The sequence below is a fragment of the Apteryx rowi genome, unplaced genomic scaffold (genome assembly GCF_003343035.1).
Source record: "Apteryx rowi isolate R43461 unplaced genomic scaffold, aptRow1 scaffold_94, whole genome shotgun sequence".
Lineage (NCBI taxonomy): Eukaryota > Metazoa > Chordata > Aves > Apterygiformes > Apterygidae > Apteryx > Apteryx rowi.
Window position 1 is genome coordinate 1,433,422 of NW_020451249.1, and position 24,035 is coordinate 1,457,456.

At 38.2% G+C, this 24,035-nt stretch overlaps 1 protein-coding gene across 4 annotated transcripts in view; it reads right to left on the reverse strand.

Moving 5' to 3' along the window:
* The window catches only part of ZCCHC14 (zinc finger CCHC-type containing 14), a 56,993-nt gene that overhangs the window by 25,079 nt on the left and 7,879 nt on the right, over window positions 1-24,035 (reverse strand). For all 4 annotated transcript variants that reach the window (XR_003257911.1, XM_026092062.1, XM_026092063.1 and 1 more), the window contains exon 2: window positions 17,884-18,007. Coding sequence is in view for 3 of the 4 variants with exons in the window: in XM_026092062.1 (XP_025947847.1) it covers window positions 17,884-18,007 (124 nt within the window). In the remaining variant the exon portion in view is untranslated. The remainder of the gene's footprint in view (window positions 1-17,883; window positions 18,008-24,035) is intronic.

Here is a 24,035-nt window from a genome sequence, read left to right on the forward strand (position 1 = left end):
TTGACCTGGGAGGTCCTGAATCATTAAATACTCAGAGGATAGACACCATTAAACTTGAACTTTGCTCTAACAACCAGCAGAAGCATACCTTGGATTGCTTCATGACACATTAACTCTCACACAGACTATTCCTTTCAAAGTAAGAGATAGCCAATTTGCATTGAAATATTATTACACTATTTGGACTGTGGCCCATCAATAAGAGATGCTCTCTGGTAAGTAATCTTCATACTTACAGAAACTGTTTCTGGGGAGGGAAAGAACATGAAGAGGAAGACCATATATGTTTTTAAAGGTAAGTATATTGCAGACAAACAATTAAAAATATACAAATGTCAGTTAAATTTAACTTAAGTGACAAACATCACAATACAGTGGTTATGGATTGAGAAAACATCTTGAGAAGAGAAGCAATAAGGACACTGTGTTAAACAATCCCAAAGCCTTTATACACATATAAACTTGCTTCTTGCATAACTTATGRTTCAAATTAAGCGTTCATGTAGAGTTTATCATGCACTCTCCAAAAGAATGCAGGATAACTGTGGTTGATAGGAGAGCACAGTAAGATCTTTTTTCTTCCCATACCAGAAAAGTTATCTTCAAATCATTCTCTAAGTTTGACCTACACACAGAATCAAGGATTGCATTCCAGAGAGGATTCGTACATTTATGGTATCTTACAAACTTAGCAATGACCACAGCAATACCAAAATTGTTGAAACACTCTTGTAGAGAAGCCACGCATTTACTTGCGAACTCTGTATTTGAGAGTTTGCCTGGATGTCATAATTACCTGGAAGAACTACTTCAGCAGATAAGAAATACCAAGGCATAATGCTTTCTTCATCAAGCTTAACTTGGGCTAAAGATGGAATTTTGTCAAAAGACCTTTTATCGAAATGATTTCATAGTAAGCCAGTGAGCATAAAGCGGTAACATGTATTCCTCATTTACATTATTTGATAATGTCTTGTGAACCTTCATTAATTTCTTATCAGGAAAAAGTAGATATCAAGGCCCTCTGCAGAATGGAAAAAAGTCCCTAGAGTGGCAGGAAGAAAACCAAATCTGAATGATCTGCCTTTAAGGACTCCAAATGGAATAATCATTCCACAATTACCCAGTTCTCTTGTATACCAAGTATCCTACTGGAAGTAGCTCTGACAGGCTAATACACAAACACAAAAGAGAGAGAACTAATTGCCATCGAGTCTTTTGTTTAGAAAAGCAAATAACGAGGTAAATTGAACAGAGAGCAAAAAAGGGGCCTCTACAATTCCCTCATTTCTGTAACTGAAGCTGATGGCCAAACCAGGTCTGTCATACATGACCCAAGAACTTCTGGCTAGGAAGCATTCAGTGTGTCATATCACTCACTGCTCTCCGTATTTCCACTTCCTGGCCTCTTTCAAATCTTCTCTGAAGATCAGCTTCATGGTTCCTTAAGAGTCAATGCAAAAGACAACCTTTTTTCTCTTCATAAGGCAGAGGTGGTTTTGTGGATAAAAGGGAGAAAACAGAACTCTGAAGTTTAAGATATGCTGGACTCGTCAAAAGTAGGACCCATTTCAGGCCCATAACAGGGTCCACCATCTGCTTTTCTGCTGGTATCACTAAAAGTAGAAAAGCAGACAGCACCTTGGTCTGCTTAAAAGGAAATTAGGGATAGGTAAGAAACTTCATAAGCAAATAGAACAGTTTTACTAGTTACCAAGGCAGAAGTCTTCTGGTTGTCTGTTGCCTATATGGAAATACATAGTAGCACATCAGAAACTAATGCTTCGTGGACATAAAGAAATTTTTGTCAGCAGCAGCAATACCAACTAGGAAACACTRGTAGAAATGCTCTTGGAAGTGTCCTTTTTCTTTGTAAGAAAGAGGATTCCTCCAGTTTAAAGAATATTTAAGATCAAAAGCACGCTTATAACATCAGTTTTCAGTGAAAAGTTAATCCTACTTTAATTTAAAATGGAGACTGAAGACTATGAACTGCAATATTCCACAGGAAATAATTACATAGCTTTCTTTTTAAATCAAGACTATTAGCTTGTTTTYGGCAGCATATCAGAAGCAATAGGTTGGGATTGTATTGCTCACCCCCATTCAGACTAGTAGTTTTCTTGTTTCTGCTGTTTCCTCAGGTTGGCTCAGTTCAATTGCAGACTGACCTTATGTTTCTCCAAAACAAGGCAGATATTAAAAACCTGTCTGTATATCTTAGCTTTTAAATTTTTAATTGAGCTCATACACTGTTTTGGTTAATACTGAATGATACTGTCAGCACTTTAACCTGCCACAGAAGCCAATCAACCTAAATAATCGTTTCACAACTGCATGGCATTCGAGAGCTTACAAACACAACAGAAAAGCCGCCTGCACTGCAGGTTGCAGAGGACTCGCATCTGGACAGGAAAATGTAAAACCCAGAAGAATCAGCCAGCTGCTCTCAAGATCAAGATACAGCTTCAAACAAATTTGAAGGTTTTTCTTACCAAATACTTCAGGCCACGAGTACTAACTTTTACATTACCACAGCCAAACTGTCTGCTCTAGCCACTGAATAGACAACTGTCTATAAGTAGCCTTTTTTCTTTCATAATGCCAGCAAAAACACTTTTACAGAATACATTATTCAGGAAGGGTTGCTGTATTGGACCTGTGTAACAGCTCCGCTGTCTTACTAAATCTGGGAAGCAACACATGCCACCCTAGGCAGGTGCTGCTCCTTGAAGCATACGCTTACTAAGGATTTGCTGTTGAAGTCCATATAATAATGCTCTGGGCAGAAAGAGAACTAGGATGCAGAGCCAAGAACGGCTGCAGGAGTTTGACATTAATTAGTTAAGGTCAATTCAGCAACAGGTAAAACATACCTTTGCTCTATTAAAGCTACTTGTTAAAGAGTATTAGGAGTACCTTGTTTTTTTCTACAGACAGAATATATCCAACCAGGAATTCTTAATTACATTTTTAATACCATTGAAACACCTTCTGGCATTTTCAAGCACAATTTTAGGTAAATTTTTGAAACACTGAGGGCTGAAGGTATCCTGCAATGAATTCAGAGGCACTAATCACTGCGCTCGAGATTAAGCATGTAGTCAAATTTTGTTGCTGGGGGAGGAACGGGGCAGAAGGCTTTTTGTTTTTAAAGGGCTTTATACTTAATTTGTAAAATATATTTACTGCCTAAATCCCCAAGCTGACTAATTATAACATGTAACTGCATCTAATTAGCTATTTTCATGTAACTTGAAAAAAGCATGTGTAAGTTATGGATGCTACTACGTATTTAATTTGCTTAAAATTCTGGCCCAATGACTCATCTTCCTCTTCCGATTTAAAAAAGAACAGTAGACTTTTCAAAATGAGCTGAACATTCCTTTGAGACATACTCCTGCAAAAATAACTATGCACAAATGCTCTATTGGAAGGCAGCTTCAGTAACTACATACATTTTTGTATGAGTAATTAAAATAAGCAGGCTGTCCATATCTAATTATGCAGTGCATGCTAGTAAAAATATCTCTGCAATCAAGAGATGTTCAAATTTGTACATAAATATTTTTACTTACTAAATAAATATGCAGTTGTATATTTAGTCTGGTTTTATATGATCAAGTGATTTTATTTACTGCTCATAAATTGCTTTTAAACGGAAGTCTTGACTTTTTTTTTTTAAAAAAGACTGTTAGCTCACCCTAGAGAAGCCTCATGCTGGCTCATTCTTCCCTAGAAATGTTCTCTGGCAACTAATTCACTAGATCCCCAAACAACCCCAAACAAGCTAGATGAGCAGTTCTAGTCTGACTGTTATGGTAATGTACACAAATAAAAATGCAAAGTCCGTTTTCCATGGAAGCGGCACAGTGTAGGCCTTTTCCCTATTCTCAGCCTGTGTGCTAAAGCCTTATAAAACGCAGGCTTCACTAAAATCCAGAAGTCAAAGGGAACAAACCTAACGCAGCTGAAGCCCTGGAAGTTCACGTGTCTCGATGGAGCAGACGCGTATTCGGAACCCGGACACACAACACAAACCTCTCCAGCACCCGCAGAACGGAAACCGGACGGGGAAAGAACGACACATTCGGGTAGTCGCCACAAGTGGGAATCTTTGAGCCGAGATTCGCTTTGAAGTTTTGAGCAATGTCCTAAACACAGGGACAGGTTTTGAGAGCCTCACGCACAAGCGCAGCAAAACCACCAGCAAAATAAAGCAAGCCAGCTCTGAGTGTAATCCAAACTAATCGGCAACTACCTTTTTTTGAGGGAGTGGAGGAAGGGCGAACTGTGGGGAATGGTAAGATTGCCTAATATCCATTAGTTTTTTTTCTCTCATCACACAGGATATTTCATTCCTTTAAATCTTCTGGGTCCTGCTTAGATAACTATAATCCACTGTTACTCCTTATTAAAAACACTGTCCTACTGCATAAAAAACCCTCACAATTAAATCTGACAAGGATTTTCCCAGCAAAGTTTTAAACTAAAAAGTCACCAAATCAGGACCTATTATGTTAATTTATAAACATAAAAATACATAGGGTATATAACTATTACATAGTATCCTATATATATTTTACAGCAGACTCCAATACAGATTTTGGGGGCTGCAGCATGTGACCGTCTCTCAGCATACATGGAAGGGTGTCAGGGAGATTCCAGTGCAGCAGCTGCTCAGCCAGCACGCCCTGGCTTGAAGGGCAACCTGGTGATAAAACACCCCAGCGCCGGGATCAGATCACTGCCTGCTCAAGCCTCTGCTGAATGATTTCTTCAGCCACATAAAGGAGTTAGGAGCTTCTCATGCCGAAGCAAAAACGCTGCAGAAACACACATTTCAAACTCACCACTGAAAACAAATACATCCAGCTAGTCTGATTTGAAAGAAAGCTACTCCAGACCAGTACAGCCCAGTGGTCACATAAATAAGCAACTGCTGTTTTCTACATTGTTAAAAACAGTATCAGAATCTTGGAACTCGAGGCTAAGACTGCAGTAACAAGCAGGCATTAGCAGCAAAGAAAGTAATTTTATAGCAGCTTCAAAAAATTTTCAAAGAATAATAGCATGAAAGCAACGTTAACATAATGAAAAACGGTTAGCATACTATCGTCCCTTTGGTGCTTTTACAACCTAGAATAAGATCATATATATGATTAGAATAGATCGTATAGAACCTAGAATAGGTCTAGCATAGATTGCATACACATATACCACCTTGAACACATGTAGTCTTGCCAAGGGCCACAAATGCATCTAGGTGCTTAGTTCAGTGGGGAAAAATATCCCTCTGCACAACTACTTCTGTGAGAGTCTTCCTTTGCTGGTGATTATGTGCTTGTATATTTTCAGGTCTCAGGCCTTAGGCTTTAATATTCCATTTTACTTCTATAGTTTTGTATAAATCACTGTTCCTTCATTTTGGATCTCAGACAGGATTTGGCCAGTGATTCAAAGAGATGGAATAAAGTTATAATTCATCATTTAAGCTTATTTTTGAGATACTGTACAATTAGACAATCACTGTTATAACACATCTCTGAAGCAAACAAGGAGCGGGGCAAAGTAGATATTAGTATTGGACAAGCCAGAGAGAATCCTCTGGAACTAAAGTTAAAAAACTGTTCCCAACAACAACACTTTGCATCGAGACACTTGTCACTAGATTCTTCAATATGCAGGATAAAGTGAACTAAATGCACTTTACAGTTTAAGCTCTATTCCCCTGCCATCTTTTGCAATAGTAAGACCACTAGCAAATCCTTGAACTATTTAATATCACTGACAGGAAGACACACAAGCCTTGAGCTCCCTAAGTCGCTAATATCCATTTCATACCTACTTTTTTTTTTCCCCACACAAAATTCAATTACACACTTCCACAGTTTACAAGAAAGCAAAGTCTGAATGCTTTGCGAGTAAGATGGTCCAGCTCTGTCTCTGCTTGAATGATACACATTGAATAATTCATCCACAGAAGCAGAAAACACAATAGAGATCATCTTCTAAGGTGCTTTATGCCATTTCCTTTCAGCTGCGTATATCAATGATGTAATTTTAGCAGGGCTACCCCTTCGAGTTACCGTTAAAAATAGCATGTGCACCATACACTGATGAAATGCATCCACTCCAGGCAGTGAAGTAATGCAGTAAGGCTGCTGCTCTTTTCCAGGAGATAAAAAACAAGTCAGAAAGAAAAGGAAACGTTAACTTTCTAGCTTAGAACTTTTTTGCACCTGAGAAATAGTTAACTTTAATCAAAATCATTATTTTGTGTAATTACAACCTGGGATTTTCCAATGTAAAAGAGCAAAAGAATATGAAATGAGACATCTGACAAAGCATCTCAACAATGCTAAACTTTGTCTCCTTTCCTCTTCTGAGACACTAACAGATCTACCATATGGAACAGAGCCACAATTCCTCCGTTCCAGGAACACCTGGCAGCACTACCATCAAATGCTTAAGAAAAGTGCAAGATGTTCTGCTATATACAGGATCAGGATAATATGACCCCTGAAGTTCTCCTGATTTGCAATATTTGCAATTGCAAAATGAGATTTTATTCTCAAATTATTGTTTAGCATCAACCCATGAACAACTCTAGAGGCTTTCATTACCCATATAGCTATCAAGTCTCAGTCTAGTTCTCAAAATATCTGTCTCTCCACTGGTATTTCGTCAGATAGTTTTCCAAAACTACATTAAGCCTGCATTAAACAAAAGAATCTAACTTTCTTTAAACGACTCCAGTACAACTGAATGAACACACAGAATTTTGCTGCTTTGTTTCACTTTATTCTTACTTCATGCTGATTCTAACAGTAATGAACCAAATGTTAATATCAGCATAACTAGATATGAGCAGGTGTGGGCATATTTAGCTTCTAATAAAGGAATATTTAAATACTTAAGCAAAACAAAGGTGAGGAACTTGTTTGTCTACCAAATGTGTTCAGAGAACCTTTCTGACCACCTGTTAAAAAAATCCCTAACATCTGGACCTAAAGCCCAGTGTTTTTTTCCCAGGGAGCTATACAAACACTAAGTCAGCCCTGATGTGCAACAAGAATTAGCCTAATTTCATGGATATATAAACAAGACTCTACAGTAAACCACTAGCAAAACCATATCTGGAACACATGAATTGCTAGCTCTTGCACAGTGATCCTCAAAGGTCCTGAAGCACCAACTCCGAGTTTGAATCAGCAGTCTGAAAAACACCCACTGTTTTCTGACCTATGAATCCCAAGGCTGGCATCAGCTGGTAGTCAGAGTACAAGAGAACTCTGTTTGAAAAACACAGCCAATTTCCTCCCCTCTAACTGCACACGTCCTTCAGTTAAATTTATGAGCTACCATTTGCAAAGGGTCTCTCTCACTAGTGTAAGTATTATTACATTAGTTGTTTCTTCTTTGCAGTCCATCTGTTCCTTATGTCAAATACTCAATGTGAGAAATCATGATCACTTCCATGGAAATAAAGTGTTGTCATTTACAAAATAAGGTCAGTTTAGGATTAGAAAGAAGGGAAAGCAGAGCTGGGAAATAGTTGCAGTAATAGCAGGAGAAGCAAAGAAAATTGCTGGCAAAGTAAACAGCTTTTTTGTGAAGTGTTCTCATCTTTCTTCTCCGCCCACCTCCTCGTTTTCAAACCAGACCAATATGTCATGTCAATGCTCTGTACTAAAGATAATGTATCTCCTCCTGCAACTTACTCCCCTACTTGAAAACAGAATTTATTGTTTCCAATTCCCAGTACCGCCAACTACTGTAATGTTATCTCAAGCCCCACAATATCTGGTCTCTTTTGCCTGCAGTAGTCTCAGATTCTTTTGAAAAGCATCTGCCTCCCATGTCTGCAGAGAAAAGCCGCAATGATGACATCAAAAGAAATACGAAACCCCAAAGTTCTCATGAATTTTCAGATCTGRACCCATAATTTGTTAGGTATGAAGAATTTTCTAGCTTGTATAAGTAAATATCCATAAAAACTCCAGCTACCTGTTGATAAAATGGTTATATTTTTCAAAGCCTGTTATCCTCCATAAGGTATCTTTTGGAGAAAAGAATTGATCCAAACTTAAAGGCACATGAAGATGAGAAATCTATTTGGAAAATGGGGAGATTTAACAACGAACTGATAAGAGGGGGAAGAGCATCCACACCTGCAAACTAAACAGCTAAAAACTTCTCGAACACTCTGTATGCAGCAAGAGAGCTGCTATTCAGACAGTACTATACTGGTGACAGCAAGTAAAAAAACGGTCATAGAAATTATGGTTTTCAAGGTGACAGGTGAATCATTATTTTTCTCCTCTAAAGTGAGGATTCTTTGTCCAATTTAGTCCAGGAAAAATGTAAATCTAGACAGGATAAGCAAGCCATTTATTTCAAACTCTATTATTCTTCTGTTTAAGATGACAGTGGAATGGGTAAGTTCTAACAGACGTGTCCAGACGTTAAAAAGCGTTAAGTTCTAAAGAAATGCAATGAACAGCCAAGCATTTCTGAACACTTCACACATCCTATAGTTCAGTCCTCAATCAGCAGAGACAGAAGTGTCTGGTCCCAGTGAGCTATTTGCCATCAGATTGCAGCCACCATTGCCAGGAGACAAGAATCAGCAGCAACATTCACCTTCACTTTCTCTTCAAGTCTTGCATGATGTACTTTCCACCTTACAGCAAGTTTTGAAATTTAAAATCCTCCCCCATCCCAAACCTTTTACAAGGATATTCAGTGTAACTGCAGGTTAAGTGTTAGTTCTTCTAAGATTTAAAGACGGGGCAAAGTCTTCAAAACTGATTTTTTGACTCTGCTGAATTTTTCAGAAGAATCCCTTCATTAAGCCGTTACCTGAAGATTAGAGGATAACTGCTTTTGCCCATTTACTGCAATTTTAATTAAAAGCTGAAGTCTCTTATGTTGTTTCCATTACTAGCAGAAGGTCATGCTATTGCTTCCCTAGCTATGGCGGGAATAGTCATTGATTTAATCTGCGTAACTAATCAATGTTCCATAGCAGGCACTTCCAGGGTTTCACAGATATGATTTGGCCAACAATTTGCAGTACAAGAGTTTTTCTAGGGATGTACATGCCTATGTCATAAGTGTTGCCTCTTATGGCTCTGAAGAGCCATAGAAAAGTGCAAATAGTATTCAATATTAGTTTAACATCTCCTGTTAGATATGGACAACTACATTGCTAGTATTTAAGATCAGGGATCTGTCTGAGGAACATACATATGGAAGGTAACTCTTTGGCACTCTTGAATTTACCAGCAAGTTACTCCTGGAATTATTTCTCAGCTTAGCTGGATTCCATGCTCATCATAAGCATTAATATCTTCCAACTCCCACCGATATCCAACTGAATAGGCTTCAGACTGTACAAGATCAAGTCCCTCCTTGACAAACCCTACTTTAGTAGGAAGTTGGTCATCTTCTAAATTTTAAGACTTCAGTTATATTGCTCAGTACACAAATCCAGAACAAGTCTTTATATACCATAAGAATAAATAAGAGTCAGATTGTTTGATGAGGAGCAAAATGAAGCTTTATTTCCCATGAACTTCTTGCATGTCTCCTTTTCTACAAGGACTCTAGCTTCTTTCTACCCTATCCCCTGTGATGTCCCTATAACAATACTACTCTTCATATCTACAATGCTCACCTTAATTTTTTTCAAAATTTCCATACATTCCCTGAAGACATGCACATAACTGGCTACCTTCACTCCCCAGGCACACTCAACATGGCAAGACACCCTCCTCTTGCACACCCATTAACTTCTGCAGGATCCAAGTTCAGTCTTGCAACCCCAGTGACGTACACAGTACTCTGTTTTGAACTGTCAACTGTGCAGCAAACATGCTGCCTCTAGTCCACAAACACACAGTGAGTGGCTGGGCAGACAAAACAGAAGGGAACAGGGCTGAACTGTTCTTACCTCTCCTCTTGATAGGAGCATGAATGGGTGGCTTCCATCCAGACACTACATTAGATAAAGCAACTCCAAATACCTCTGTCAAATTCGAACGAATTTAGTCAACAGGCTCAACAGCTAATAAGGTATAGTGATTCGATCACCATTTTCAGGAAAACAAGCAGAGACCAAAGATTAAAGAAAAAACATTCAGAAGATTCAAGATGATAGTGCCCCTAGAAGTATGTGTGATATACCTATTATTTTAGATGAACATGCAAACAAGGCATACCGCATATAGACTATTAGAACTACTTATAGGAAATCTGCATTACAGGGTCTCCTGTAATGCAAACCTAAACAAGAAACACTTAAATATAGACAGCATGCCTTTCAAGTGAAACCAACTCACTGCAGCTCTCGGCCAAGAGGTAGACCTTTCAGTCTTTTTATGTAACTGCTGTGGGTGCACCATAAAGGGCTCTCCTAGTGAATGAATCCATGCCATGAATTACATAATTTGTTAGGAAGTATCTTAAAGTGTTTGTGCAAAAGGGCAAAGACAATTATTGCATGGAATAGACATTAACCCTAGCTTTTAATTCAGTTAGCATGGGTAACAAAAGCAGCAACAAAAGCATTGGCTTTCGTGCAAATTAGCCATATAAAAGGCTGCATTAGCTGTTAGCCTCATTGCTACTATTGGTGGTTAGATTAAATTTATCAGGGATGAACTATCCATGCTACACCTTAATCTTTCCTGGGCTGAAGAGAGTTTAGAGTCTTGGTGTTTAGGTCAGTCTACTCTAAAAATTACACAATTTTGAATCTTGAAGATTGCTTCAGTAAATCAAATTTTCACCAAAAGCAACAGTTACAATTCTTCTTATAAAAATGATCTTTAAGCATCTGGAACAGTCTAGAATAACTGCTAGATTGTAGGGGTCTTTGTTCATACCTCAAAGGAGTTAGGAGAACAACTTCAAAATCCCCCTTGCCAACACTTCGCAGGTAATGCTTTCTTCCATGAATGAATGGAAGCTGGGACTGAGCTAGTAACTGTTAATGAAGAATAGAGGTTTCTTCTAAAGCGTGCTGGTGTCTCTATGCTCTTCACAGGGGACTCCTCAGGCTGCGCTCCCCTCCCCTCCTCCCCCCCTACATCTTGCCATTGCAATCCCAGATTTCTCCTGACAAATTTATGTGGAAGGAGAGGCAACAAGGATGACAAATACCGACTCCAATCTCAGGAGTACAAAAGTTTACTTATTAACCCACAGCACCACCTAACAATGTAAATTTGCCAGAGTCCAAGTGCAGCACAAGGAGTTTATAATTCTAATCCCAGCCCTGAAACAGCCAAGGGGAGAACTACTTCACTTGGCCTCTGGCTTTGATGGTATAAAATGGACATATATTCTTGCCTGCATGTGAGCAGGTACAACTGCACAATCAGTGAAAACTTGAGATGAAATGCAATATTCTTAATTTTTTAAAAAAGCAAAGAAAACCCATGATTTTCTTTATTCCAAAGTTAAACCCCCAACCTTAGCTGAACTCCAACATCAACTATGGAAAACCAAGCCGCATGATTTATGAAGCGTACAGGCTTGAAGAAGTTTCTTAATATACAATAGTCTCCAAGCAAAGGGGGAAACTATGCAACATCAAAATATTTAAGTACACTAATCCTCAGATTTGACTGCTAGAATTAACTCTAAATACTTGATACTCAAAAGCTACTATATTGGAGACAGTAAGTAAGCCTGGAATTGAATGCCTTCTGTGTGACCTAAGACATCTATATTGCTGAAGTTTACTTCAGAGATAAAATGAACAAAAACATACCAACAGCTGAAAAGTTACATACAGTTGGTAAAGGGGGATTTTTTCTGAAGGATTATAGGACAGGGCTTAAAGAAATATTTAGGCCAACAGTAGTTGACCCAATATTGTTGGAGATAATGTATTTACTTAAAAACAGAATAATCTAGCTATACAACTGATGCAGAACACAAGGCACTGCAAAGTCTGGACCCCAAACCAAAAGGATTTCAGGGTTTCCCCCCCTCCCATATCCTCTCCTCATTCAACAGGCTTAACTGATGTCAAACATTTTTGGAGGAAAAACGCTGTTGATTGCCATTAACTAAGAGAGCTCCTGCAACCTAGCTTCTTGTGGAAAAATGATGATCCAAGGAAGCGGGAGGAAAAAAAAAGCAAGTGAAAGACCATATAAACACATTTTGCCCAAAGAAAATAAATAGGGTAGCGAAATTACAGTTGAAATTTCTGCATAGCTCATACCACACATTCTGCTGTCTGTTTTAACGGAACAATTTAGATTCCAAAGCTCGTTACACACAATCTGCTTAACCTATCTGGAACTCTTATTCCACCTGAGGTCAACAGGATTACTGCGAGCAAGGATATACTTTACATCCTTGTATTAATCCAATATTAAATCAACACATTACTGAGATTCATTTTCTCTAAAATTTGTTTTTTCATCATGCCCACCAATTCTGATTCCTTTTATCCTATAAGTCATGCACATGCTTATTCCAGCCTGGGACACAGATTCTGCAAAGCCGCCTCAACTCAGATGTGCACAAATAACAAATTTAAATTAAGCAAGAAGTTTTACTGTGCGCAGAAGTACTAAATGGAGTACAGATTGTAGAATAAAGCATACTGCATCCATTTTACATCTAAAAGCTTTACTCCTCTCTGCCTACAGAAAGCAGTCTGTGCTTATCATTAGATGCATATGTTGCAAGAATTGTGATTCAGCTTCACTATATAAAGGATCAGATTTCACCAGTTGCTTCATTTGAAATCAGACTGGCTTGAAGAAGATTTTGAGGTTGTGTGTGGTAACAGTAAAGGAAAGATAATTTAAATATACAGGAAGCAAGAAGAGGGGAGTCCTGTCACTTCCCAGAAAATTAAACTTGTTCCATGGAGAAAGCCATCTTGAAGATTGTTTACAGAGGAAAGCAGTTGTAGCAACACCTGCAAAGCCTCGTAACAGTAATGGGCATCTCAAATGCTACACAACTTCCACTACAGAAAATTTAGAACAGGGCTGTGACAAATCAAAATTTTACTCTGTATTATAAGAAACGAGGTCCTTAGACTGCAGTCTTCATACTGTAATACTTTGCAACTTGCATTGTATTTATAATAAAGATTCTTTTGTTCTGTACTTCAACATCTGGTCTAGTGTACTTTATTCCACTGTGCTTTTGGAAAATATGCTGTGGTCACTGACCATGTTTAATACATTGCTAAAAAATGTCATATGCACAGAGTAATAGTGTTACTTGCCTGCAGTGTTATCCACCTAATGGCTGAATCATTCTCTTTGGAACATTACAATAAGAGTAATTAATAACATCTCTAGCATGTGGGAAATTCCTGCATCTTTTCAAGCTTTTTACAAAATAAGCTGAATTTTTCATTAAGATTTGATTAACAACTATATTCTTTTGGGGACTGCCACACAAGGTCGGAATATCTCTATCTACAGGCTTGTTACAAATTAGTTCTGTGAATGGAATTTAAGTCAGATGGCTCATTCTGGATTTTGGGGCATAGCGACTGAATTTCCCCTAGCTACCAGCTCAGCATTGCCTGCAGAAAAGTTGCTAGCTAATATAATTTAGCATTTTTTAAACCTGTGACCTCCTTTAATCACCTGTGTCACTTGCTCCTGGGAAAAGGTTCTGCAGGTAGCTTCCCAGAAACTGCAGAATATTAAGCCTTTATCTTGAGATTGTGAACGGAGCAAGGATTGCCTGACACAGTTAGCTTTTCCAGGGGCTGTACCATAGTTCCCTTACCCACAGAACAAAGGATAACCTCAGAACACCTTGCTAACCTTAAGGCATGTAAAAAGCAGGGCAAAGAAAGAAGTACAAAAGGTGGGCCCAATTCTTTCCCAACATTTAGGACGGGAAACATCATGAAAGCAACAGGATCTATGCAATAGCTAGTGGCTGACAGAACATCACCTTCTGGGGAACACTTTCTGGAAACCATCTACTTCAACCTTTCGAGTTTAAAGGACTTAAAGCATGCAAAAAACCCTGCAAGCCAATGTGCATAGTAAGTAGTTTTAAACTGAACTTATACCAATGAAGGACAAAAATCCCAGCTACCTGAAAAAAGGCATAAACAAGGAGATATCAAATAGAACGTCTACAGGCTGTGTAAATTTAAATAAGAGAAGCCTTGGTGCCTTTATCAGGTTCCTCCAGGTAAGTTTGTTTACTTTGTCAGCACCGTGCTCCAAAATGGACACCTGCCTAAAGAAAGGACCAACTCCACAAAGTTGTACTGCTACTGAAAGTATGCCTCTCAGGCAAACTGAATTACAAGCATAAAATCTCATCTCTGAGACTCAGATCAACCATTCAGGCATTGACACCTTCTGCAGTTATACTTGTGCCATCTAATTCTTATAATATTGCGGAAGAAAGCTTAGGATAAGAAGGACAGCGGGGCACTTGACTCGCCCAGTATGCAACAGAATCGCCAGCCTTCATAAATTTGATTGCTGTGTTTGGATCAATGTTAAAAGCATAGTTAAAACCTTACTGCGTTCTAGAAACAGTTAAAAAAGTGTGACAAAGATGTAGCAACACATTACTGCTGGAATTTGAATTACATGTAACACAAGAATCTGTCCATATTTGCCTCAGTTCTCCTTGATCAGTGAGATCTGTCAATACTTTAAAACCTGTAAATAAACCTGCCGGCAGCTTACAAGTGTAATATGACAACCAGTCCCTGAGAGAAGGGAAAGACTAATTCCCAAAGTTACCTCCAGTTAAAATAATGTCTACAGCTGTGAAAATAGATTTGAATGATCCTAAGTTACTGATCATACAAATTACACTTAGAGTGAAAAGCACAATTTATACTACTGCAAATTATGGCCAAACTTCAGACAAGAATTACATCCTTGCATGTCAATGTCATCCCTATTTTTGATAAACCAACACAGCCTGAATCTTTGAACTTTATTTTACAAAAGAGAAGTCCAGATAAAGCACAGATACCTGCACAAGCTTATGTCTACAGATAGGGGATCTTTCTCATATCACGACTGAGCTGTGAAACAAAATTTTACTTTAAATGCAATAATTCAGAATGAAACAGACCATCTATGCAGAAATGTATCTTACCTTGCCTGACCACTGATGCATGCAGAAAAAGAACAGCTTTAGCTAAGACTGAATGACTGGCATACAGAAATTGGTTAATTTTGCTGAATACCCATGACTGTCAGTAATCACGAGATGGGGAGTGTAACCACTGCACCCCAGCTGGTCACTGCTCCCAATAACTTGGGTATTACAGCATGAATCTAGCCCAGCAATGCCTAGCAATATTCCTGCAGTTAGCTGGGCCTTAGAGATGAAAGGAAAGGCTTACATACTCTTCAAACTGATGTTCCTTTTTACGTATTTGTTTCCTAAGGCAAATATGTAGCAATATTCTATGCAGATAGGATGGTCTAATTATTCAGAAGATGTACATTTGACAAGTCTCCAGATGAAGCATGTATGAATGTTTCCAGCTAATCACTTAATTATGCAAACACAACTGCATACAAAGACTTCCAACAGTTAGATATTCAGCAGTACACTCAGCTACTTTTCCTATTTCTCCATCTAGAAACATGAAGCATTTTATGCTAAAAGCTAGATTCGGAGGGTGGATTAATGAGAAGACAGCCACTGATAACTTTCAGGTCCAAGTCTACTATAAGCCTATTGACTAAGCATGTATATAGTATGTTATGTCACTGAAATTTCTACAAATCAAGATTAAAATCATGCAGTGGATTAACATGAACTTGGCCTGTAATCCAACTAAACACAAAGAATATTGCACCTTTAGTAATAGGTCTCATTTTTATATTTCAACTACAACCTTTTAACTGAGACAGTCTGGCTCTGCTACTTCTGTCAAGATGAGGATGAACTTCAGCACCTCACTCAGTCCTGACTACAAAAGAGAAATTCTGCCCTCTCAAGATATCTGAAACAGAACTCACTAAAAAGTACCATCAACACACAAATTACACCAGTCAAGCAACCTGTCCACCCCCTATTCATGTGACTTTGAATTTCATGTCCTGTAAGCTAAGTTAAATTGCTGTATTCTTAGCAGAATCTGCTAAATGAAGAGATGTGCCTGTTTGCTCAGAGAATTTGAGGTCTGTAGAAGTGCAATGGCAGCCCCAGGCTGGAAAATGATCTTCAGCTGCACTCTAGCCTTAAGAGGAAAAACTCCCTACCATTCAGATCATCACAGAGCAAGGAGAATTCAAAAGTACTTTTCACCGCTGGTGAACCAGAAAGCAGAATATCAGTTAGTAAAAACTGCTGTGTTTTTCCACAGCTCCTTTTACCAACTATCACTAAGGCAATCTACAAATTAAAAAGCCACATTTTCTGAAAACTAAGCAGGTATTCTATAAGGGAAAAACAGATCAGAGAAAAATATAATTAATTTTCACAGTGTACCATGACTAATCTTGGCATATATTCAGGTACTGGAACAGCAATCACTGAGCCCGAATGAAAACAGTGTTGAACCCTGTCCTATTTTTATCAGATGAAAGCCACAAACCTAGCCATGCTTCTGCTTAGTGCTGCATTTTCTTCTATCCTGATAGCTTTTACAGCTGGAGAAATAGCTACTTACAGCACTATTCTGCTGTAAAAAATTATTGCTACTTACAGCTATTGGGATTATAGTTGGGTATGTCACGGAAAAGGAGGTCCAGTGGAGGCAAGCTAAGAACATTTCCTTGGGATGTTTAACTATTTCCAGTCTGTATCAGTTCCTCTGCTTTCACAAGAAGTGAAGTTGTGCTTCGAAATTATTGATCACAATTTAAGTGGTATTAAACTACATTGGTTTGCAGATAGTTAAAATGAAACACTTATACAAGGTTACGCTGCAAACCAGTYGCAGAGAAACAGAACTCCAAAGACCAATTCCATGCCATTTCGCCCTCTAAGTTATACGGTTCATGACAACATTTTTAAAATGGCATTTGAAGGCAAAATACTAGTGCTACCGCTGTGATGGTATACTTCACCTGTGTCACTTTGGCCATACAGCACTGTTTTTATTAACCCCACAAAGAGTTCACAAAGCTGTTCTATGCAAACAGCCGCTCACAGTTCAAAGACTTTCCTCACATAATGTTTCTTTGAATACATTAAACACTTATAGTCATATTTTAACCTAAATGTTTTAATATTCATAATCATAGCCTAGAATGTGGAAATGGAATGCATACTTACCAACTCAGCCATTAAGCCCAGTTTTTAGCCAGGTCAGGATGCAATGCATCATTACAAAAGAAATAAAGACTTGCTTTGGATCAACAATCAGTTCTGGGGGTTAGAAAGCTTGCACACATGTGCTAAGATGCAAGCTCTTTCTCCTATCCTCAACTCCTTCTCTTCCCTCAATCTCAGCTGCACATTCTTGGAAACCAAGAGAAAGGTGGAAGCGAGTGGAAACCTAACCGCTCTAACTGCCTTTTCTCACCAGTAAAGCAACACTCATCACAGCATGCTCCGTACAAGATCTAAACTGCTCCTATAAGGATGAGAGATTGCGCGTCCCCAAGATATTCATTCTTTGAGAAGATATTTGACCCAAGCTAAGTTAGTATTTAAACTCAATTTTCCTGCTTTTTTTCCAGAAGAATACTCAGACTTGTCTCTTGCTGAACATTTTTCATTGGTATGCTAACAAACACTTCCTACAAAAACCCTTCTATGACTGTCTTTGCTCAATCCAACCCAACAGTAAAGCAGCAAAATTCCAGTCTCCAATCATGATTAAAAGTAATGTTAATTGCCATAAAGAGATACCAGTTCTTTCCCCCCATTGGAAGAATGCAAAAAGGGACACACCTTTGGAGTGCTTCCCCGAAGGCCTCTTGGGTAATGACTCTTCAATGGAATGTGTTGACGTATGTAGTACATTTTCCAAACTGTTACTGACACTGTTTATGGGGGTCTCGGACCTTGGAGCGACCTGGAAAGAAGAACACAAAAAACAATATAGTACACTGAGGTAATGCTAGAATGTTGCACCTTCCTCCAGAGTGAAGAGTACTGCTGTGAAAGCGGTTAGGAGACATATGCTTCTTTTAAAACCAAATGGTGTTACTATTGATATTCCAGAAGTAACAGTTCAAGGAAATTGTTTTAGTCAGCAGCTACGCACAAATCTAGATTAGCCAAGATAATCTATAAAGCCACTTAAAGTATAATTTTTTTTAACAATAGTCACAGAGCAGTCAACTGTGGACATATTGCAAGACAGTTAACCTCTTCACACTGTAGTTAACTTTTCAACAACTAAATTAGGGGAAAAAAGGACTCAGAAAATAACATTTTTATGTTATGTCATCTACCTGTACAGATGCAAACTGAAGGCATTGAAAAGTATTTCCACATAGATTGCATGGAATGAATTCTAATACACAGAAAAAACTATCTTGTTGTTTTTGCCATTTGAAAGCCTGTTATCAAGATCGTATTTCAATGAAAAATTACACGCTAAAAATTGCCCAAACAGCAGGCTGCATCATCAAAACAGATTTCATGGCCTAATATGTACCTTCTAAACTGCACTTAGCATAAGAAACATATTTTCACCATTACTTAAAGCTACAGAAACAAACATAAATCATAAGAAAAAGCAGAATAGAACATTGCCTACTTTAGCTGCTGTCCACAAAAGTATTCACAATTATGTAGCAACACAAAAACATCTATTACTAGTATAACATTCAACGCCTGCCTCATAAGCAATTACTCTCTTGTTTTCTAGGTAATGAGAAGCAGAAGTGGATGAACAGTCACATTAGCAGTACAAACACAAGGGTTTAAGTATCTGAAAGAGGAAAATGCGTTTTAAAGAGGTAGTTAAGACCAACAAAAGTGCTCACACTAATGCATTACTTGAATTTCAATTGCCACATTTTGAATTAACTGAAATCTCAGTATGTAGAGCTGCAACTATAATTTAACACGGATTTCAGCCTTTCACAACTCTCAGAAGAAAATATTAGCTTGACATAACAAAAGCAGCTATCCTTTACTCATGGTAACTAATATCAGAGACTAGAGTTTCCTGCAGCGAACAAGGCTCATTCAGACTGATTACTTGAGACAGTGCCATGAGGTGGAAGGACAACTTAAAACAATGTTTTGCTCACCCTACCATTAGCCTTACATATTGATATCAACCAACACAATGCAAGCCAAAAATAGCACCTTCCTACTTCTATAAAATGAAGCTTACAATAGATAATTGTAAGACTGACTTTTACATATTCATACACACACAGCTTAAGGCAGTAGCACAAGTGAAAGACTTTGTATACTTGCATTCATAAACAAGTTTATATGTGCACCAGAGATCAACCCAGAAAGACGAGCATCAGGAAAAAGCAGGATTACAAATACCTGCTGCCCTCTTCAGCACTGTTAGTCTACTTTTTTTGAATAAAGTTTATTTGTATAAATCTTCCCTAGCAGAGTTGTTTTCCAACAATAAGAACAATTTGTTATCAAGCTTTCATGTAAAAGTCTAGCAATTAAACTTTAAGCTTGGGGGGGAAGCCGGGGTTAAATCTCCCTGCCAAAGTCAGTCTGCACCAACAAGCTTATTTCGCACTGTCTCTCCCGGAGCTCAATAAACTCTCGCTCCAGTGGCTTGCTGCTGAGAGCAAGTTCCAGAGGACTTAGCAATGACACCACCATCCTGCTGGCAAGGGAAAAACTCGGAACAACTAAATAACAGAGAAAGCTAGAAAATTAGATCTAGGCAAGACTGTTATCCTAAATAACCAGTTTCTGAATATCTGGAACAAGCTGCAAATATAACACACTTACAGTAATACTTGAAGCTGAATAAGACTGGAGCCACATGGTTTCAGAAACTCCCTAAATGTCAAGCAGTTTCTATTACAATATGTTGCCTATCTTTATATTCCCTTCTCTCCTTCCACCCCACTACCATTACAATAAACATTGCGTGCAACTTAGAATTTGCATTGTGTTTATACATAGCCTCCAATTATTCCCCAAAAGATTTAATTTTTATGTATTTGGTAAAGATTAATTTAGCCCATATGTCTTGACCAACTGAGCTCATATACTGATTCCGTCTCACATGAAAGCAGAGCAGTTTCAGTTTGGCTTAGAACAATCACAACGCTCTGATTAGTTCCAAATGGAGCACTGTCTTTAGTGAGCTAAATGGTGTTATAACCAATCTATGTCTGCCTAAAATTTTTGTTCCAGATTTTAAGTAACTTTTTCCAGTGACTTAAACATACCAATAGTGCAAAGGATTGGACTTGTTTAGGAAAAATGAAATTATAATGAAAAATGTTTTGCAAATCAAAGTTATTTCTAAATAAGTAACAGCCACTTTTTAAATCCGAGGCTAAGTGAAACGCACAGGAACAATATCACAAACTATGAACTGCAGAAATTACTGTTCTGGGAAGGTTGGGAGAACAGTAATCGACAAAAGCTTAATAGATGCTCAGGAAGGACTTGACCAAACTAAGCTGTGGATAATTCAGTCTCAAGTTAACTCTAGAAGGAATGGCTCACCATATCTGAACACCAATGTCATCCCCAGTTTGGACTCAGGGCAAACTCTACTTTTAAAAAAACAAATTAGAGGGTTTCTAATAACTAAGAACGTGGACTCTGCTCTAAACATCCATAACATACTTTGCGGGTACCATTAAGACCTTCTGTAAAGATGAGCTGAATCACTAGCCTCTCAAACAGGGCATTCCAGTGAGATTGGTATTTTCAGAAGCAGCAGTCAAATTGCTTTGGACCTTTTAGGATCTATAACATCTCTGAAGAAAGCCAGGATGCCATTAAAGAATAAGAATCTGCTGTTGAAGAGCTGCTTTAAATGCCTGTTTTCTCAAGTGGCAAGAGCTTAAGGTAAAGGTGGATAAGACACACAATGAAATATTCAGGCTATATTCCATAACAAACCATAGGACTGACATTTCATAAATGCAGAAGAACTCACAAATGATTCAAGGTTTAAGTGGTTACAGCATGAGACATTTGAACACAAGACTTCAGATTTTCAAAGAAATTATTTTTGAGACCATCAGCATAACCAGTCCATGAAGACTAATCAAGTAAAACAGTAATCCTATAGAGATAAGGCAATAGAAAGATTCTTCGTTACACCTAATCCTATCTTTAATATTACATTCTGTAGTGGGACAGGGAAAAGGAAAGCCTTCTGCTGTACCCATCCATAGTTTCATTAGATTATTCATAAATTCTCTTAGAGTGGCCTGTAGGCTTATTCCATGACTCTAGGAGATTCAACACTCGGAACAAATTGGCACAGAAGCAATTCTTAAACCATTTTTACCTAATTTTAGTGTTGTGCCCTTCTTCCCCCACAGCAAAGCATCTGGCTCACTGATAAACTTCTGATTTTCCAGATAAAAAGCTAGCTTTGTTTCTTCCATTTCAAGGCAAAGCAGCAGCCATTCTTATATTGAAAGTAACAATTATAAAAATCAGTTCATGCAGATACAAGAATTCAGATACTATCAAAATCCTATTTGTTCTGTAATTTTGGATTTCTCACAGAAAACATTGTCCAGAGCCATTACAGGAACAGCACAAATTGTAACGACTGGTCTAAAACTCTTACCACTGCAGGGATGGCTGAAGTGAATATGGGAAGTGGTAAATGTACGGAGCCAGATTCAGTAACTGCTAACTACGTTCCCCAGGGACAATGCCTAACAGCTGACCTACAGCATTCAAGTCTTTCATAAGAATATCAGGATTCATAAAAGTCAAACATAAGAATTTTACTAAAACAGCAATTATGTGTTCCTTTTAAGRACCAACCAGAACACAGAAAATGGATGGTTTAATAGCAAAGTATTTGCTGACATAGTTTGAAATAGAGCCAATATTAACAAATCAACATAGCCTGCTAATATGTAACTTGACTTACAGTTTAAGAAAACACCACATATAGGATCTGATGTGTATGCAACATGCTAATATGTAACATGACTTACAATTTAAGAAAACAACACATATAGGATCTGAGGAGAGAACTTGCTCTCAAAACATTTAAATTGAGGTAAAATATTGGGTATAGAATTAGGTCATGCATTACACAGGAAAAAAGCGAACAAAGTATAAAAGCAAAGAAAGTCATTTAAGCTAAGTACTATGGCAGCAGCTAGGAGCCAAAGACAGGAGCACATTTTCCAACTGATCATTCATGAAAAATTTCTCACATGATGTTCAGATTTCAAAAATGACCAGTGAAATACTAGGAAAGCCCTACAGAGGAAAGCTTCTGCTAACACTTGCCTTGGAAGTCTCCTTTCAGAAAGGCTTCACGTAGTCATATACTGACCCCCATTTAAGGCTGATGCAGGTAACTTAACAGGGTGCTCGGGAACAGGAGTACTAAAGTCTGGAAGGAAACAATCACCTCCATTCAATCCTGCCAGTTTCATATTAGTAAGTATTAATAGCAGCTTATTTTGAGGTTAACATCGAGGTCTTTAACACAGTGCAACACTGTTTGCAAAAACGCTGCAGCAGAAGCCTAAAGATGAGGATACAGTCCTGCAGGTTTAGGTGGATAAGATACTATCTCCCAATACAGGTAGGYGGCTCAGGCTCCCAAGTCATCTTAAAAAGCTGCATTACTAACACTCAGATGTCAGTCCCTGATGCCTGAGACTGTTCAGTAGGCCAAGTCTGAGCCAGAAAGGAGAGCAAGCAGTGCAAGGATGTGACACCCCAAAGCTAGAGAGGCTGCAAAGCCAGGAGGAACAGGACCGAGCAAGATCTTCCTCTTAGTAGCAGCAAGCCATTAGCCCAGCTGCTTGTGAAACCATAGCCTCAGGCACCAGTTCTGCATTTACTTACATATGTGAGTACCTGACTGTACTCCTACTAGAAGGACTAAAAATCAGAAGGACTACTCCTTTCACAGACTTGGGGCCTTACCAATCTTCAACAAGAATGTTTAAGGAATGCTTATAAACACACTCAACTTTTCACATACTTAATGAAGTCAACAACAGTGCTCAATGCTTGAATTTACATGTGTTTAGCTGTTTTGTTGGAGTGAGACCTAAATGGTGGTGACAGTTTGGTTTGTCCTGGAAATCTGCAGTTCCAACAGTCAACATCTATCAAAAAAGTGGCAAGCACCAGGTGCAATCAAGTTAGGTATGCTCATATTTCTCAACAGCTACAAAAGGTCCCACATGTTCTGGTAGGAAGTTGGTAAAAAAAAGATCCATCTTTGAATACAAAACGATGAACAGGCAATTCACAGTGAAATGAGAGAACAGATTGGATGGATGCTTTTGTCCTGTGAGACACTATTACTGGAATGAAATGAGGCATGCAGTACTTAAATACCAAAGGATAATCACACACCTGCTACAAGGCTATGGTATAAATTTGGTAGACCAGATGGACCAAAAAAGCCTAAATTTTATCTTACAGATTAAGTCAATTCCACTAAAAATTCTTCATTTAAATAAGAATTGTGAATACTTTGTTAATACTAGGAATATAAATCTACAGTACAGTAACTGGACTTAAATTTCATTATGCTGTGTGTTTGAATGTCATTAAAGACAAATAGTCAAAAAGAGCATTTTAAGACATCTGGCAACTGTAATTTGCGGAGATTTGCACTCACCCTGTATGCAAAGCATGGGAAAATGCATTGTGCAAAGATAAGATTCAGAGTTCTTCAACATTAGCTAGTGCAATGTTTGTTGCTGCCACTAGACAATCTCCAATAGCTAACTATGAGCTTGCTAGACAGGCAGAACATGGGGGATTCTCTTCTGAAAAGATGCACCGTGAGTTAAAGTTTGAAATCTAAGAGGAAAACTCTTCGTAAAAGGCAACCGAAAAAGTAAATATTAATACAATAAGCTACACACCAGCAGCCTGTTTCATCTATGTGATCTTCCATGGTTTATGATAGCTTACTGCTGGATAGGCTG